Source organism: Acartia tonsa, chromosome 7 (genome assembly GCF_053477335.1).
Source record: "Acartia tonsa isolate MP-2025a chromosome 7, ASM5347733v1, whole genome shotgun sequence".
NCBI lineage: Eukaryota > Metazoa > Arthropoda > Copepoda > Calanoida > Acartiidae > Acartia > Acartia tonsa.
In genome coordinates this window covers 52,228,112-52,246,772 of record NC_137266.1, presented here as the reverse complement: position 1 = coordinate 52,246,772, position 18,661 = coordinate 52,228,112, and the positions used below count along the sequence as shown (strand labels likewise).

Here is an 18,661-nt window from a genome sequence, read left to right as displayed (position 1 = left end):
GGAATATTTACCCCTTAACATAATTATTTATCCCCTTAACATTTGTTAGACGAATGGACGGACTGATATTTCAAATTATATACTGGCAAAAAAATATAAAATTGGATTTAATTTTCAATATAAAAAGCATTTTTCACGCCTATTTTGTAGGCATTAAAACTACACTTAACACAAAATCACTATTCACAACACAAACTAAACTAAGCTACAAACCAAGGTATTAACTGTCTAGCCTGCGCAACGCGCGTCTACATTCACTACAAGTCAATAATTAAAGATTTCACCAAATAACAATAGAGTCGAACTTGCGTTTAATATTAACTCTACTGTGACTATGTGAAGCAAAAAAACCATGTAAAACTTTTTTCTGTAATTTACCAAAAAATTTTGTTGGTTGAGTGGACTTTTATAAAAGCAGACCTTTTTCTATAATTAGGGTCAGTCCGTTCATCCGAATGTCTGGAACAGATAGCTATTTTTGTTAATTTAGGAATGGTAGAATTGTTCCATCGTTTTCAAACTTTAATTGAAGGTCCAATTTAAAAAGTCAAGCAACTCTATATTCGTTACCAGAATGTCCGTACATCCATTTTAAACATGTTGATTTTTAGCTTTTTTAACAACAAATTTTTATGTGATATAATCTGATTTTTGAATACTGATTCCTTGTACAACAAAGTACAATATACGCCATCTCTATAATTAAGTCCTAAAATTGTAGGTATGTTTTTTAAACATTAACCTTTGTTTAAGCAGTTTTTCAACAAATTTACTTATAATTATGTTTCAACTGTTATTTAGTTATATTCTGATAATTCGGTTCTGACACGTTAACGTTCATTTGTCTGTAAAGCTTCACTGTAAAGGAGAACCATATTAGTTCAGCGGATATCGAGAGGGGCTTAAAATCCTTTTACATTTAAACAATAAACATCCAGGAGAAAGAAGAACAAGGATGACTACATCCATAAAAGCGAAGCTCTGAAACTGTAGGACAAACGGACATTAACACTTACATTTATAGAACTTGATTATTAAGTTGCTTCGCTTATAATATTGTACTTTATTGTCCTAGGAATCAGTATACCAAAAACTCAGATAATTAGATCACATAAAAATATGTTGTTAAAAAATTAATATGTTTAAAATGGAGGCACGGACATTCTGGTAATGATTATAGAGTTGCTACGCTTTCTAAATCGTATCAACTACTACAGGAATTACCATGCAAAGTTTGAAATCGATAGGACAATTCTAAAATGCCTAAATTAACAAAAAAAAGCTGTTCCGGACGTACGGTGGGACGGACTGACCCAAATTATAGAAAAGCTTCGCATTTAACAACAAAGAAGATTATAAAGCAAATGCTAATAATTAAAAGAAATAGGCTGAAATAATTTCAGAAGCTAATTTTATACTGCAAAAAAGCTACATAGCTACAAACCTTAACTTAAGTTTAAATGTAAATAGACAAAACATTATAAAACATCAATTATCCAAAAGAACTAAGGCAAATTGGCTGGCAGAAGAAAAGGATCTTTGCCACTTGGGGCAGGTAATTGTCTGAATTATACATCTATACATTTATTAATCAGACTAAAAACACAAAATATATGTGGAAATATGTGAAAATCAAAATATAGTTACTTGCCACCTATAAATACAATAATAGTTATTTCTCGCATTATATTATAAACAGCTTGCCGCGGATATAAAATGTACAATTATAAGATTAAAACCAGAATTTTTAGCCCAGAGATGCTGAAGGCACGGGCTAAACAAACTTTTCTGTATGGATGAGAACTGGTTCAAATCCAGCGGATATCAATCGGTTTCGAATGAATACGAGGAAATAGTTACCCTAGCCCCTGCTGGAATATAGATAATATAGAAATTAAGATAATTTGCTGATAGCTTGATCTTAAGTAAAAAAAAGGAAGTATGTTTGTGCATCTAAACAGAGAAGATTGTATGGGAATAGTCCCTTTCGTGGCAACTTCCCTTAACCCTTTACAGTCGGGCCCCTTGCCGCACCTTAATCGGTCGGGGGGGGGGGGCGTTCAACGCCCCCCCTAATTATCTCAGTTCCTATTAGAGCTAGAGGGCTAAATTTTTTTGTGCAAGTCCCCTGTTTGATAATGAATTTCCGACCTTTTATAAGTCTAAGTCAATTTTCGCTTCCTTCACCCTTTTATTTAACAACCTTTGTTTTTAGGTCTTTTTTTACTTAAAAATTTCAAACGGCTGTAATTTTCTTATTTTTGAAGCTAGAAGAAAAATTTTTTTCCAGAAAATGTTTATCTTTATGTAAATTTTACATTAGAAATATCAAAATATCATTTTCAGCGGCCGCGGCTGTACTTGGCAGCTGCCAGCCGCCGCAGTCGGCGGTCGGCGGGAAAACGGCGGCGGATCTTCATGAAATTTTAATACGTTATGTAGACATGTAAGAAAAGCTTAAGTTTAAAATTTGAAGTCTCCAAGTCAAAAATTGCGGCCACAGGAGCCTTTTAAAGATTTCTGGAGACCTGGAGGATCAGGACCTGCAGGATCATACCTGGAACCTGAAAGTGACTTGAACACCTGTATTTCATACAAGGATGTACTACTAGAGGATTTTTTAGAATTTTGCTATGATAAAATGCTTTGTTTTAGTCAAAAAAAATATTTTTGCTCTTTACCTGAATGACCCTGCCAGGTTTGCTGGCATCCTGTGCCCGCCAGGATGGAGATATTCAAAAAATTTCAACTCTCAGTTATGTGTCATACCCATACTTAAAAAGTCAAGCAGTTTGGGCTCTTTATCTTTCACACACAGAAAATGAGATAGAAAAAACTGGATGGGGGGGCGTTCAACGCCCCCCCCCGACCGTTAAGGGTTAAGGAGCGATTCGTGGTATTTTTAAAATGGCTTTTTAGAATCGCCCCTTAAGGTGCGTTGCCACAAAAGGGACTATACCCGATTGTATTTTCAGGGATTAATCTACTGGTCATGTGGCTACTTTGGGGGGGGGGGGAGGTGACACCACTCACCGAAAAATCATCCTCCCATTCCTAAAAATATAAGAAATTTTGCGCTGCTACAGGCTGACGCTAGGACACCCAACCCAAAACTCAACTTCGCAATGATTGATAAAAATAAATACCAATTTATAAAAAAAAACTAAGACGAAGAAAGTCGCTAAATGTGACGTCATAAAAATGAGGGATATCCATTTCATATTTAGGGGTTTACTTTCCCGCTCCTCTTCTCCTCATCCCTCATTTTTATGACGTCAGTATATTTTTGAGCGACTTTCTTCATCTTCAAAAAAAAATGTTGGGGTAACCCCCACAAGTAGAGGTGAAGCCCCTCAAGGCTACGGACGAAGCTACTAGTTTAATTAGAGTGAAATCTTGTAAAAAAAATTGTTGTGTATATTCCTATACTTGTTAGCAGAATCATAAATTATAAATTCAAAATGAGCAGGGTCAATTTTCATTGTGATTTTTAAAAGCGAAGCTTTTCTATAATTAGGGTCGGTCTGTCACAGAAGGATAGCTTTTTTCATTAATTTAGGCATGTTAGAATTGTCCTACCAATTTCAAACTTTGCATGGTTATTCCTTTAGTAGTTAGGTACAATTTAGAAAGCCTAGCAACTCTATAATATTTACCAGAATGTCCGTACGTCCATTTTTAAAATATTGATTTTTTTCACTCATTTTTTATCGAATTTTATATGATCTAATTATCCGATTGTTCTGATTTTTGTTATACCAATTCCTGGGACAACAAAGTACAATATTATAAGCGAAGCAACTCTATAATCAAGTCCTAAAAATGTATGTATGTTCTCAAGCATTATCCTGCATCAAGCAATTTTTCAACAAGTTTACTCTTATACATTTATAATCTGATTATTTAATTCTGACACTCTACAAGTGTTAATACCCCTTTGTCCTACCGTTTCAGAGCTTCTCTTTAATGATGTTGTCATCCTTGTTTTTAAAAAAATTGTGGTTAGTGTATGGCCAGCTTTGCTACTTCTGAACAGAATTGTCCAGTATGGTTTCAAAACCGATTAATATCCAGTGGATTAGAACCAGTTCTCAGCAATACTGAAAAATTATGTATAGCAGTGTATTATATCCAGTTTTTTACGAACATAAAAATGTTTAATCATAATATTAAAACAAGTTCTTTTCAATGTTAGCCCGTGCTTTCGGCATCTCGGTGTTAAAAAAATTGTTTTAATATAAAAATTGTACATTTTTATAACCGCGAAAAACTGTTTATAATACTATGCAATTAATAACTAGTCTTTGATTTCACTTTTTAAAAAACAACATAAACACTTATAGGCAAAAATAAAATAATATCCATGTAACAACACAAAAAAGACTAAACTCTGAAATATGTAAGTTGTGCGTCTAGACGTAGCCTAAGGCAAAACCATTATATACCCCCAGGGATATAAAGGGATAAGACAATGACCGATAAATTGATGTACATCCCTATTGATGATACACAATATTACCTCTTTTGTAGATTAAAAATTAGTGGTTGAAACATTTAATCAACTAATAAAAATTTACTAAAGTTCCCAAAGTTGTTAAGCCAATGAATAAGAAAATGCTATTATAGGACTTTGGGGACTAGTGTAATAATCAGCCCAATGCCTCCCTCCCTCCCTGATATACCCGGGTCCTATGTGAAAATGTTTTGTTTTAACTGTTATGTTATACCCTTATATTGAAGTGTTACAAATAGCTATCATACATTGGCGGAACCAGTATTGAAATTTTAGAGTAAGAAAATATGGCATCGTATCATAAACAGCTTACCGCGGATATTAGTTGCATTAGCCCCATGCCTTTTGCGTCTCAGGGCAAAGAAACTGGTTTAAATATTATAATTATACATATTTATATTAGTAGAAAACTGGAGATATAATACGATGCTAGACATAGTTTTTTCCGCATGGAAGAGAACCGGTTCTAATCCACCGGATATTAATCGGTTTCGAAGCCATACGGGAAAAGCACTGTTATGGTTGGTTGAGCGAACTTTCACATTATGTAGTAATTTAGTTGCTTATGAAACGTACTTTGCAGGGTTCTAAAGGGATGAGACATTCAATTTTAAATTAATTTCACTTTCTCCCCCCCTATTATGATAAACAAAATTATCTATGTAGATATTGGGAAATGTACATTACTACGTATATTGCCCATTGTCTTATCCCTTAAGATCCCTGGGTTTTCCTAAAGAAATGTTACAGGGATCTAAAGGGATACGACAATGGCCGATAAATTGATGTACATATTCCCAAGGATGATACACAATTTACCCCTTTTGTAGATTACAATTAGTGGTTGAAATATGTGGACACTCTACTAAAGCAACCAATCAGAATTCAATATATTCTCAAAAGTTATTAAGCCAATGAATAAGAAAAAAACTTTTTGGACTAGTGTAATAAACAGCCCAATGTCCCCTTCTCCCTGGAAATGTTTTGAATCCAAATTTCCAGATTTTTCTACGTACTGTACATTCCAAAAGTCATGGATAGCAGGAATGGTAAAAATATCAAAAACACTAATGATATTATTTATTGCATCGTATTATAGACTTCTTTTCCCGGATATTCCAATGGAAAATTTTTAAGATTAAAACCAGTTGTAGGCATAAGGCTTTGGTTAACAATCTTATGTCTTTTATATTAATATTCATGGAAAATTGAACGTAATTATGTGCTATACATGATTTTTCAGTATGGCTGAGAACCGGGTTCAATCCAGCGGATATTAATCTAGAAAAAGGGTGACACATCAGTAAAGATATTATGCTGATGAATTATGTTTTATTGTCATAGGAATTGCCTATCTAGGAATCCAGGTAACAGGATGACTAGCGCATGTCAAATTTGTTGCCAATTAGTGAAAAAATAACTTCATGTGCACTTTCTGGTAAAGACAACTTGTAGAGTTGCTTTGCTACTTACATTAATCCCGGCTGTAAAAGCAATCCTTTAAAGGTTAGAACTTGAATTGATTAATAAAGTACCAGGATGCTTGTGTGTCTTTCTGTACCCAAGGATTTGGCTAGCCGCTAAACCGATATGGTTCTCCTTTACAGGGTAGCTTCTCATGGGTCCTGGGAAGGTTTATAACTATTTTGGGTTAGGGTATCACCTACCAAGAAAACCAAAAATTACCCTCCCCCCCATAAAAATGGAGGATAGAATTCAACCCCTCCTCCTCCTCAAGTAATTCTAGGGGGCGTAGCCGCTAGCTTTTATTTTATTTTTTTTAAAGTAAGATATATACCTATACAAAAAAGATACTTTTTTTTATTAATTTACTCCTTCTTTTGTGTCTGTCTGGGTTAGCTACAGATAGTATATGTACATATAGCGTACGTTGGTTTTTAATGCCTCACCAAAGCTCGCAGGCCAAAGTTACAAAAAAACGATGATAGATAAGAAAATGCCGTTTCTCAAATCCATAAGCAATATTTGAAGGACGAAGCAAATTTCATATCTAAATTTTCTCGGAAAAATATTATTTGATTTACAAATTAAAAGCGTTGCATGCTAGATTTTTTTTTATTATTTAGCTAGGATATAAAGATGCATTTTCTTTAAACTCTGAAAAGTAATATCTGATGTGTCACCATTGCATATGACTGCGTACGAATTTGAGAAACGGCATTTTCTTAGCCATCATCCAGAAACACGGGAGTGCCAAAGAAAACTGCGGAGTTGTTCAGGGAGGTAGGGGACATTGGAATGTTTATTAATTATCCTAGTCCCCAAAGTTTATAATAACATTTTCTTATTCGTTAGCTTAAAAATTTTATGGACTACAAAGTAGAATGATGTCCGCCCACCCGTCCGTCTGAAGCTTAAGCTTAGGGGTTGGGAAACGACAAACCTCCTTAAAAATGAAAATTACCCTCCCTCCAAAATTTAAAAAATCCTAATTTTAAAAACATCAAAAAAGAGAAAAAATTTGAAGGATTTAAGAAATATAGATAAAGAAGTTGTATCAACTTTTTTGCTTTTTATTTAAGATAGCTAGCCGGTTCTTTTAGTAAGTAGTAGATGTAAAATTTTTCATAGAATTCAGATATGCAATCGGTTTTTTTTTGTAGACCTCTTATTTTTGAAGTAATTTAAGTTTAAAAAAAAAAAATTAAGTCGGTTTTAAGGTACTAAAACAGAACAAAAAAAGAGAAAAAAATAGCCATAATGAACAAAAATAGTAAGATCTTTAATTTGACACCTTACTTTTTGAATTCTGTTGAGTAATTGTTGAAAAAATCAATTTTTTTTAACCTCGATGAACGAAAACTTTGAACTGATTTATTTCCTGAAATAGGAATTAAAAATATGTATTTATATATACCGTTAGAATCAGAAAAATATTACAAATCCATTGTAAGCAAAATTGAAAAAGTAATAAAAATAAAAAATTGTATAATATTAAAAATGGCCAAAAATATTATACATTAAAGACAACCTTTACTTTCATTAATCAGCTGTGAATTAATTGAGCCCAATCTCAATTTCTATTTTACATTTGTTTTGTTAAGAAATTAATATTTAAAGAAACACTATTTTTACGATTTTTTATCTTTATTATCTTTTAATTAAAGTATTTGATTTTTTTCTAAATAATCATCAATAAGACATCCAAAATGAATGGCCCTCTTTAGATGAAAATGGAAGTTGAAAGCTAGGGAAACAGTTTTTAAACATTTGTTGTTAAAAATCAGCTGCATGTTCTTGAAAATATTACAGCTGACATTTGTTTACATCAACAAACCAAAAAGCATGTCTAACTGTTATTTTTGTAAATATACCAATGAAAGCAGCAATAAAAATGGAAGTTAATAGAATGAAAAGAGTGTTTTTTCCTAAAATATACGTTATTTACAAGAATTTGATAAGTAGATGCATTAAGAAAAACATTTTGTACATTGTTACAAATGTAAAAATGTATGATGTTTCCAGTAAAAAAAAAAAAGTTTTTAAAGTATAAATAATTGTACTGTTTATTAATATCAGGGCTCGACAGCCGCAAGTCAGCTGCGTATATGTCTCGAATTTAAACCCTCTTGTGTGCAAAAAAAAATCCGAAAAAAGTTTAGAATCAGTTTAGACAAACAGCTGTATATTAAAAGTTTTATTATGAATATTTTACTACGGTATACACGCGGCTGACGCGCTACTGCCGAGCCCTGATTTTAATTATTTTGAAAGGGGGAAAAGGAGAAATCAGCTGTTTTTCAGTACATAAATTGTTTTCATTTATTGCGTTTGTGATATAGTTATATAAATTAAGCGAAAAAACTTATTTTTAATATGTTAAAACATAAACTTTTCTATAATCAAGGTCAGTCTGTTTCCTTAAGTCTGTAATGATAGCTCTTTTCAATAATTATACATGTGATAATTGTCGTGACTTCAAACTTTGCATTAAGATACATGTAACAGTTAGGTACAAATTAAGTGGCGTGACAATCTTGTTCGTTACTATACGTTATCCTTACGTCCATTTAAAACTTTTTGTACTACGTTCAAAGAGGTATTGGAAAGTGCCCCTCCTAAATATATAAAATCGTTCGTTCGCAATTTGTAAAAAATGAGAGAAAAAGAGATGGGGGATATTTTTTAAAAGGATACGATCCATGCTTGTTTACCCATTTATAGGTTTTTTTAACGAAAAAAAAATCTTTTAATGGGGATTGGTTTGGAATTCAAAAGGTTCAGTGTATATGTTCCATGAAGAGTAGAACCCAATCGGTTCAGCGGTTATCAAGATCTTAAGCTTCAGACAGAAAGACATTGTTCTACTTTGTATGATAGAAGCGGCTGCGCTCCTAGCATTATATTGTATTGGAAATAGCCTAAACTATACCCAGACTTTTTTTTTATAAAAATAAAATAGACAAAACTATCTCAGGACCTATACGAAGCCTCACTATAAAGGAGAACGACATCGGTTAAGTGAGATTCTTCACTACCGACAAAAACAGCTTACTACTTTATATCAATGTAATCATTCTATTAATCTTATTTTTTGAATGATGATTTCTATGACAACAAAGTCCAATGATATAAGCATAATATCTCAATAATTAAATTCTAAAAATAAAAGTATGTCCTTTTAGAGTGTCCTGTATTTAAATAATTTTATGGATGTAATCATCCTTGTTCATAACAATTTTTAATAATAAAGAGAAAAATCATATGAATAATTACAGTTTAGTTGACCCCAATTGGCTTGGGCCAACTATGTATATAGCATTGTATGTATCTTTAAAATAAAATCTTACATTCTTCAATTTCAGATGGTTTTAGTTTGTGAGTTTTGTGACTCCAAGTTTGTTAAAAAAAGAAAATTAACAATCCACGCAAAAAAATGTATGAAAAGCGTCCGCGCTAAAAAATGTAAACAATGCTGTGCACATTGTAAAAAGGAATTTTCCTCGTTGTATTCTCTTAAAAGACATAGTAAGTTAGTTTGAATATTCATCGGAATGTTAAAGTACAAGCATTCTTTAAAATTCGATGAGAAAGATTTCTCACTTAATATGTTTCAGAAGAAATTAAGAAATTGTTGGTTACATCCTAACAGTCATTTAAAAATTTTAATATGTTTTAAATAAATAATAAGTGTTATATTTTATAATATCCAAAAAAAAGCAGATTTATGAAGGGGAAAGGTTAAACTTAAATAAACTATTTTATTTAAAAACCTTTACTTACATAACAGTATTATATATTAATTTTCTATATATATTTTTCAGTCTTGAGATATCACCAACCTAATGTCATTGTATCTGGTAAAAGAAAGCGAAAAGAAGGTAAAATAAATACTATACTATATACAGTTGTGGTTGTTTACTTCTTTTAGTAATGAATTTTACATTGCTAATTAAAAAAAGTGTATTTTCGTTGAGGTTTTAAAATTATCCTCACTTGAAGATATGCTGCAGATTTTTAACTGCTTTGTAGTTTTTTATCCAACAAAAAAACCTTTTATCTAATACAGTATTTTCAACTATTTCAAATGCTTGAACACTTATGTTTTATGTTCGATAATTATATGGCTTAAAATAGTCAAAACAAGAAATGTTAACTTTTTTCATGTTATCTATGCTGGATACTACTGCAACTTCTCTTTCATAGTTATACATAAGATAAACAAGTATGACAACGTCCATTAGTAGCAAAAATGTATGGACAATATTGAAACAGAAATGGGGGTATGGGGAAATGCGATGACTCGTAACACAACATTCTAGATACATTTTGGGTGTTACTCCCTTAGTTTTAGAGATAATTGGGTAAAAGCTTTTTGGTCCTTTACATAGCAAAATCTCACAAAACATAGCTTTTCTGTCCATCACATAGTAAAATCTTGCAAACATAGCACACATTTTTGGTCCTTCACATAGCTAAATCTTACAAAATATAGATTTTCTGTCCTTCCTTCAAGGTTTTGCCATGTAAAGGACGGAAATCTATGTTTTGTGAGATTTTGATATGTGAAGGACCAAAAAGCTATGCTTTTCAAGATTTTGCTATTTTCTTAATTTCTTTCAAAGTAAATAGGTATCATTTAAAATATCTTTAAAGCATTAAATTATTTATTTTAGCAAATTGCGGAACTTGTACCAGTTTTAAGAAAAAATCTGATGAAGGATTGATGAATAAGGATGAATTTGATGATGTAGGAATGGAGGGACTTGTTGGGTGTGTTGGTGGAGGAGATGAGAGTGGTGGTTGTGGTGATGATGATGCTAGTCAAGTTAGTCCTACCCTATGGATTGAGGATGAATTTGAAAATGTAGGAATGGAGGGACTTGGTGGGGGTGTTGGTGGTGGAGATGAGCGTGGTGGTGAAGGTTGTTGTGCTAATGACAATGCTGGTCTTGGTAGTCCTCCCCTATGGGTTGAGGATGAATTTGAAAACGTAGGAATAGAGGGACTTGGTGGGGGTTGTTTCGGAACGCATGCCTTGCCGTTCACGAAATCTTAATCTCCAAGCCCTCCGAATGACCAACATGTGAATGTTTACGAATGTGTATTTATTACCATGAAAACGGTGAATCTAAAACAAAAATATAAAAATTAATTACATAGTATTAATGGTTTATTATTTTTGTAGATCGAGGTTGCGTGATTTCAATTTAATTAAAAATATAAAATTTCTAAAAAACTTTAAATTGGCACGAAACATATCAAATAGCATCAGAAATTAATAATTTTAGATTCAAATGATCAATAAAATTAAGGAAAATATGCGTATGTCAAAAGTTAGCAGTTAAATGGTCTATTTGTTGAAAAATTAATGTTTTAAATTTCTTCGTAAAAATATACCATACTACACTTATTATTAAGAATTAAGATGAATTCTTACCACATTATGATGTCAAACTAAGCAGGAAGGCTTATTTGAGATCTTCCACGGATTAGAGCGCATGTATATCCAACCAATACATTATTTTTATTCACGTAGCTCTTCACATGGGAATCATCAAGGAAAAAATGTGCGCCTCTTTGTTTGTTTACAAGCGAAGCGCGGAGATAGTTAGGAATGCCGCGTAACACACACATTCTCTGGTGTAAGGAAAAGGGAATTAATGGGTTCGAACTTGCCAGGGAATACAAGAAGATCATTCCAACACACACCCGTCTAGTCACTGGGAATCGAACACAATAACTCATCTTAACATCATGCGTGCAGACAGTGTCCACAAAATCACAATCTCATAACGCATAAATTACAAGAGTTTAAAATGGCATGGCCATCAGGCCTAAAATTAAATATGGTAACTTACGAACACCACAATAACTCAAACCGACTCCACTACCACACAAGGATAGGAATAAGGAATGGGAGAAGCATTCAACATTCATGAAATGCACATTTACCACTCACACATCTCATTATATCATGGCCTCATAATCTCAATTAAAATTAGAATTACAGACCATGTAATTGCGAATACATGATTTAATAATCAATAGTACCTAAACTTTGATTAGGTACCTACATAATAATAGGCAATGATTTTTTATATTAAAAATCGCATCAATAATTAAATAATCAACTCAAACTTTTAAATCAAAAGAAAGAAAGATTAAATAATGACATTTTTTCTACTAAATCTTTTTGCTAGAAAAGAAAAGTAAAATTTCATAAAAAACTTCTCAAAAATTAGCATTTTCTCCAGCGGAAAAATACTCGGGCTTACATCTAGACATTCTTAGATAAAATAGGTAGGATCCTTAAATCTAACATGTTTTAATAAAATAGATACTTAAATCTAAATAAAATATGACTGTAAAAAAAATCATCAAACATCGGAAAATTAAAATTTCATAATTTTAAATCTTCGTGAATCAAAATTGCGTAAATAAAATTGCAATTGAAATATGCAAATTAAATTACCAAAATAAAACAAAAGCTCAATTATAAGAAAAGAACTTCTAAAAATGCTGAGTTTGCAATTTCTCTCTGTTTTAAGAAGAAAGCAACTTGTACATATTCATACAGTCAAAATTAAGGCAATTTGGGGCCTCAGTTAGAATGAACCCCTCAAGATACAAACTAACCAATCTTTCAAATAATAATAATGATGCCATGTTCCAGCTATCCTGACGGACGTTATGTCTTTCCATCACAATTTTTTGATACTGCATAATTTCCGACAGGATTTCTGGCGCAGGGCTCCATCAACTGAAAATAAACATAATTAGTGATGTTTAAATCAAATCAAAATTAAAAGAATCATGAATAATTCAAGAAACTTTAGAATCATCAATCAAAGCAATCAAAATAAAATTATCTTATGCTTTAGTTTTGCCGTTCTGTAGTATGTCTGGCCGAGGTAACAGAGCTAAGATACACTATAGAGCGGTCTTATTAAGCTTAAATCTTCGAACTCAAAGAATCTACTTATTTCAAGGTGAAAAAATCTGCATTTTTCTTTAGGTACATCGGTTAAAAGGTAAATAGAATAATTTTAATATATATGTAATATTAAATTATCTATGTGATTATAATAAATCTTAAAGAATATTTGTATGATGTAAAAATCTCATTGTGTTACTTTTTATCATATCGAATTTCAATCAAACAAGGATAAAAAATGTTCGTATTTGCGTAGGTACCTAGGAAAATTTCCGCGAAAAAATCCCTGGTCCCGGAAAGACTTAAATCATTGAAAAAACTTGCGTGAACGAATAAATAACTTAAGTTTGCATTTCAAATGAAAAAATCTTGCGTCAATTTGAAAGTTTAAACGAAATTGCGTCAAAATTTGCGTTTTTTGTCTTTCGAAAAAAAATATCTGATAAATCTACGTAAAATTAAAATTCAAAGTTAAACAAGAACGATACTTATACTAAACTTTGGGTAAATTGATCTTGAGCAGACGTCTTGCGGAAGTCTCGTTGCTCGTGGCGGCTGCGTCATCTGATAATTTGAACTTACAAACCACGGTCCTTCCACCTGGGCGCACTTCTTCCACACGCCCCAATCTGAACTTCTTTATCAAATTTGTGCTATCGTCGATCAGCACCACGTCTCCCGGCTCGAGCAGCACCTTGTTGCTGCGCCACTTGACGGACTTGAGTAGCTCAGGCATGAGCTGCTCCTTGTACACCTGATGGAACTGACGGGTCAACTCCTCCAAGTTCTCCAGCCTCCTGGTGATGGGCTCTTTACAACCTGTCTCAAAGGTGCAGATTGCATCGTTGGTCCTGCCGCCTAACAGATCAGCAGGTGAAATTATTCTCCAGCAATTGACGTCATCTCCTTGGGTGGCATAGGTCAATGGCTTAGAATTCAAGACTCTTGCAGTCTCAGCACACAACACCAATAAATCATTGAAGGTTACAGTAGCACCAGCCAACTTCTTGTTCAACACACGCTTGACCAGCCCAACCTGCCTTTCCACAGTACCCACGAACGAGTGTGCTGCAGTGGGCACCAGATGCCATTCAAAATGCATCCGGGTATCCTTCAAAAGTTCATCCATAATTCGTTTGGCACCAGCCATATTGGTGCCTCTGTCTGTGGTAACCCTTCTAGGCATATTGTAAAACGCCTGAAGTTTTCTCAAGCCGACCAGCACGGCTTCAGTTGAATAATCAGTCAACACATCAACAAACACAGCCTGTGTAAATCTACAGGCCACAATCAACAACCAAACTTTGTACTTGGTCTTGGATCTCCTGGTACCAACGCCAGGCTTCGTAACTTCGAACGGCCCCGCAAGGTCCATATGCACCTCCTTGAAGGGCACAGAGGGCTCGACACGATCTGGCAGAATATTGGCAATTGCGGGACTCGAACGCTTGGCATATTCAATGGAACATGCAGCACAACTCTTGACCACTTTCATAGCCTCCATGCGACCATGTGTGATCCATGCATACCTGCGGCTTTGCGCCAACGTCTTACGATGGCCTCCATGCCCCAATTCATCGTGGGACTGTTGAAGGATGAGCCGCGCCAGCCTGTTGTGGCGGCTGAGCAAGACAACACCTGGGCTGTCCTTCATAATCTTCCTGGGGCCTCCAGCAGCGGCCTCAAGAGCCTCATCTCCTCTCCCGGACATTTTCAATATTGTAAATGTCCTAAGAGGATAACATCCATCATGACCCACAATGGGCCAACAAACCTGGACCTTGTGATGATAAGGTTGAAGGGAGTCGAATTTCCCCTCGGCGTCCATGGTCATCTCCTTCTCTTGGTTGAAGGAAGTCAAAAACAGGTCACAAACAGAATCCATGTATGTATTTGTGAAAGTATAGTTCTCATAATACTTAGAACTATCATTGTTGCTAACACCATCCTCATTTGCTGCAACGCCACGTTTCTTGACAAGCAGCGTTTTAAAGCAGTTGGCAGCCTTAAGAACTGCGGCCACAGTCCTCCTTGCCTGCCTGTAGGTCCTTCTTGCCAGGGACCTCGGCGGCTGTAGGATCAATAGAACGCAACCCTTCTTCAGTACCAATGCTGGGCACTACCGCCGCCTCCAGAATATGTGAATTCCGGTTGCGGTCAACCAAACAAATCTTGACTGTAGGACATGCTTGGCTCTTTCCATCTGCCAGAGAAATAGTAGCTGTGCGACCAGTTGATGGCCACTCTAACTTCTTGGCAATACTTCTAGAAATCAACGTCAAATTTGCTCCACTGTTCCACATGGCATTGACGGTGACTTGACGTTTGTCAGCCGCCAATGCCGGGACCTGCTGCAACATCAGCATAAAATTATTCTTGCTAAACAATTGTGATTCATACACTGCCGCAACTTGTCCACTAGCAACAGATTCATGTAATAATGAATTATGAGGCTGGTTGCAACTGTCAATGGTACAGCTGCCAAGCTTATCAGCTCTGGGACAATCGGCCACCCGATGCCCTTTTTGTAAGCAGAGCAAACAGGCGCCTATCTTCTTGATGAAGACTTTGCGTTCAGGAACAGACATATCCCTAAACTTGGAGCACTTAAACAACAGGTGATCAGAGTTACAACCTTCCGACGGGCAAGGCTGTTTCTTCTTGGTCTTAGCTGGTGACCCAGGTTTACCAACGGCTGTAGCTGCGGCCGCAGGATTACCTTTCTTCTTGGAGGGGGTGTCTACATCGATTGTCACTAAACTCCTCAAGCTCTTGGATTCTCACACCAAGCTTGCTAAAACCGACCATAATGCTATCGAATGTCTCGAACTTGTCATGGACAAGGATTGACTCCTTAGTGAAATGTCTAACATCAAGCTCTGAAGATTCACTGACCAACTTCATCACTTTATTTAGTTCACTGGTTAGGGCCTCGACGGCTGGGCGCAGCCGTAGTCCCAGTTGAGCGCCTTTATTCTTTTTAGGACCCATGATTGTCACAATAATTAACTGTACTGATTACGATTATAATAATGTGTGGTAAGGTATCACAACCAACACATTCACAAAACTTCACAGATATTTTCTTAGCCGCATCTGTTCTGTCTCGTTTTCATTGTTTCGGAACGCATGCCTTGCCGTTCACGAAATCTTAATCTCCAAGCCCTCCGAATGACCAACATGTGAATGTTTACGAATGTGTATTTATTACCATGAAAACGGTGAATCTAAAACAAAAATATAAAAATTAATTACATAGTATTAATGGTTTATTATTTTTGTAGATCGAGGTTGCGTGATTTCAATTTAATTAAAAATATAAAATTTCTAAAAAACTTTAAATTTGCACGAAACATATTAAATAGCATCAGAAATTAATAATTTTAGATTCAAATGATCAATAAAATTAAGGAAAATATGCGTATGTCAAAAGTTAGCAGTTAAATGGTCTATTTGTTGAAAAATTAATGTTTTAAATTTCTTCGTAAAAATATACCATACTACACTTATTATTAAGAATTAAGATGAATTCTTACCACATTATGATGTCAAACTAAGCAGGAAGGCTTATTTGAGATCTTCCACGGATTAGAGCGCATGTATATCCAACCAATACATTATTTTTATTCACGTAGCTCTTCACATGGGAATCATCAAGGAAAAAATGTGCGCCTCTTTGTTTGTTTACAAGCGAAGCGCGGAGATAGTTAGGAATGCCGCGTAACACACACATTCTCTGGTGTAAGGAAAAGGGAATTAATGGGTTCGAACTTGCCAGGGAATACAAGAAGATCATTCCAACACAGGGGTGTTGGTGGTGGAGATGAGAGTGGTGGTGAAGGTGGTGGTGATGGTGAAAGAGGAGGTGGAGGTGATGGTGAAAGAGGAGGTGGAGGTGATGGTGGAGGTGATGGTGGGGATGAGGGTGATAGCGGGGATGAAGGTGGGGGTGATGGTGGTGGTGATGGAGGTGGTGAAGGAGGTGGTGATGGGGGTGGTGATGGTGGGGATGAGGGTGATGGCGGGGATGAAGGTGGGGGTGGAGGTGATGGTGGTGGTGATGGAGGTGGTGATGGAGGTGGTGATGGGGGTGGTGATGGAAATGGAGGTGGTGATGGTGAGGATGGAGGTGATGGGTTGTTTATCGGTCCTCAGCAAAATCCATACATACCAATGGCTGATGAAATTCGAATTTTTGATGACCTTTAAAGAATAAGGTTTTTTTTTATTCTCAGGGTTATTATACATTTAACATTACCTCCTAAGCAAGGACGTCCAAGGGGGGGGGGTAAAATAGTGATTACCCCCCATAAAAGTTTTTCCATCCTCCCCCCCCCTATATAAAAATTTCCCCTACCTTGGTACCCCAACCATTCAGGAGAGGGTATTCCCTCCCCCCCCAAACAATTTTTTTGGGGTAAATATATTAAAGTTATCTATTATTAGGTAGCTACTTTTTTACATTATTAAATTACCCCTTAAAAAATTTTACCCTTCAGCCAAATTTTTTTAGAGGAGTACTTACCCCCCCTCCCCCAACTGTTTATGGGGAGTACCCCCCCCCCCCCCCCCCAACAGATCTCAAGGGGGGTAATTACCCCCCTCCCCAAAGCAAATTTTATCCTCGATTAAAAAGAATTTTTTTTGGGGAAAAAAATTTGCGGCGTGCCATTTCCCCCTCCCCCCAAACACAAATAACACTGAAGGATATTAAGTTAAGTAACATTCATCAGACAACCAACCCTTTAATTGCACGACCTTTATCTGAGAAGTCCTACTATGGAAACCTGTTTATGGGTTAATTGCAGCAATAGGAACCATTTTCAACGTCTTTAGTTATGACGTGGTGTCGGCCCATGATTCGAACCTGTCACCTCCCCGGCGACGAGCAGATGCGCTACAAGTTGAAAAACGGTCGTGGATTAAGTTACAATAAGTTGCAATTATGTGAATTTTTTTAAAACAATAAACAAACAACAACAATTACTTAATCTTATAATTTAGGCAAGTTCAAGAATTGCTTAGTGGACCTATGTCAAGTAGAGCTTGTCGCCATATAGTAGGAAATGGTGTTCCTAGGCCAGCTGCACTTAATGGTATTTATTTATTTGCAGCAATCTTTAACAAAGTCTATCTCACGTCTGATTTTTGTGAAGATTCATCAATTTCTAAAATCAACTCTATAAATATTTTTTTCTGTTAGTCTATGGAATATAATAACATAAATTTTTCAGGTGCCATATAAGATAGAGGGCCTATTCTTTTTTGTAAAGATAAATATGATCAATAAACAATATTCTATAAATTTTTACTAACAAGTATAGAGAAAAAGGAAATTTTTGGCCTCTTTTTAAGTGTCTTATTTCATTTAATATTCTTTTAATTTATGAGCATCTTTTCTTGAAATATTTTATACCCTTATTCATTTGATATGCTACAGAAGAAAAAATGTATGCATACTTTATAAATAAGTTGAAAGGTTTCATGATTTATGTTTATTTCATCTTTCTTTTTAAAAAAATCAATGAATATCTGCTTTATGTCACTTTGTCCCTTTGTCTATCAAATTTGTTATTTGTATTAAAGTTTTTTTTCCCATCTTTCTGTCTTCCACATATTTTTCTTAAAAATTCAAGGAGCTTTACTACTTATGGTGTTTTCATCCTTGTTAACATACAATTTCTCTGCATAAAATAAAGATAATTTATATTCCTTATTTTACTCTAATATATTCAGGCATAAAACCCTAC

General features: G+C 34.8%; 1 protein-coding gene and 1 long non-coding RNA gene across 2 annotated transcripts; both read left to right on the top strand.

The window, feature by feature from the left end:
* Positions 1-9,333: 9,333 nt before the first annotated feature.
* LOC145324376 (uncharacterized) lies at positions 9,334-11,152 on the top strand. The gene is made up of 3 exons (XM_080166978.1): positions 9,334-9,502; positions 9,799-9,855; positions 10,651-11,152. Exons 1-3 carry the CDS (start codon positions 9,340-9,342, stop codon positions 11,031-11,033), a joined length of 603 nt encoding a protein of 200 aa, XP_080023104.1. The 5' UTR covers positions 9,334-9,339; the 3' UTR covers positions 11,034-11,152.
* A 5,819-nt stretch (positions 11,153-16,971) lies between these two features.
* On the top strand, positions 16,972-18,661 carry LOC145324375 (uncharacterized). Its single transcript, XR_013881262.1, has 3 exons — positions 16,972-17,128; positions 17,916-18,007; positions 18,648-18,661. It is a non-coding gene; the product is annotated as an uncharacterized LOC145324375 (long non-coding RNA).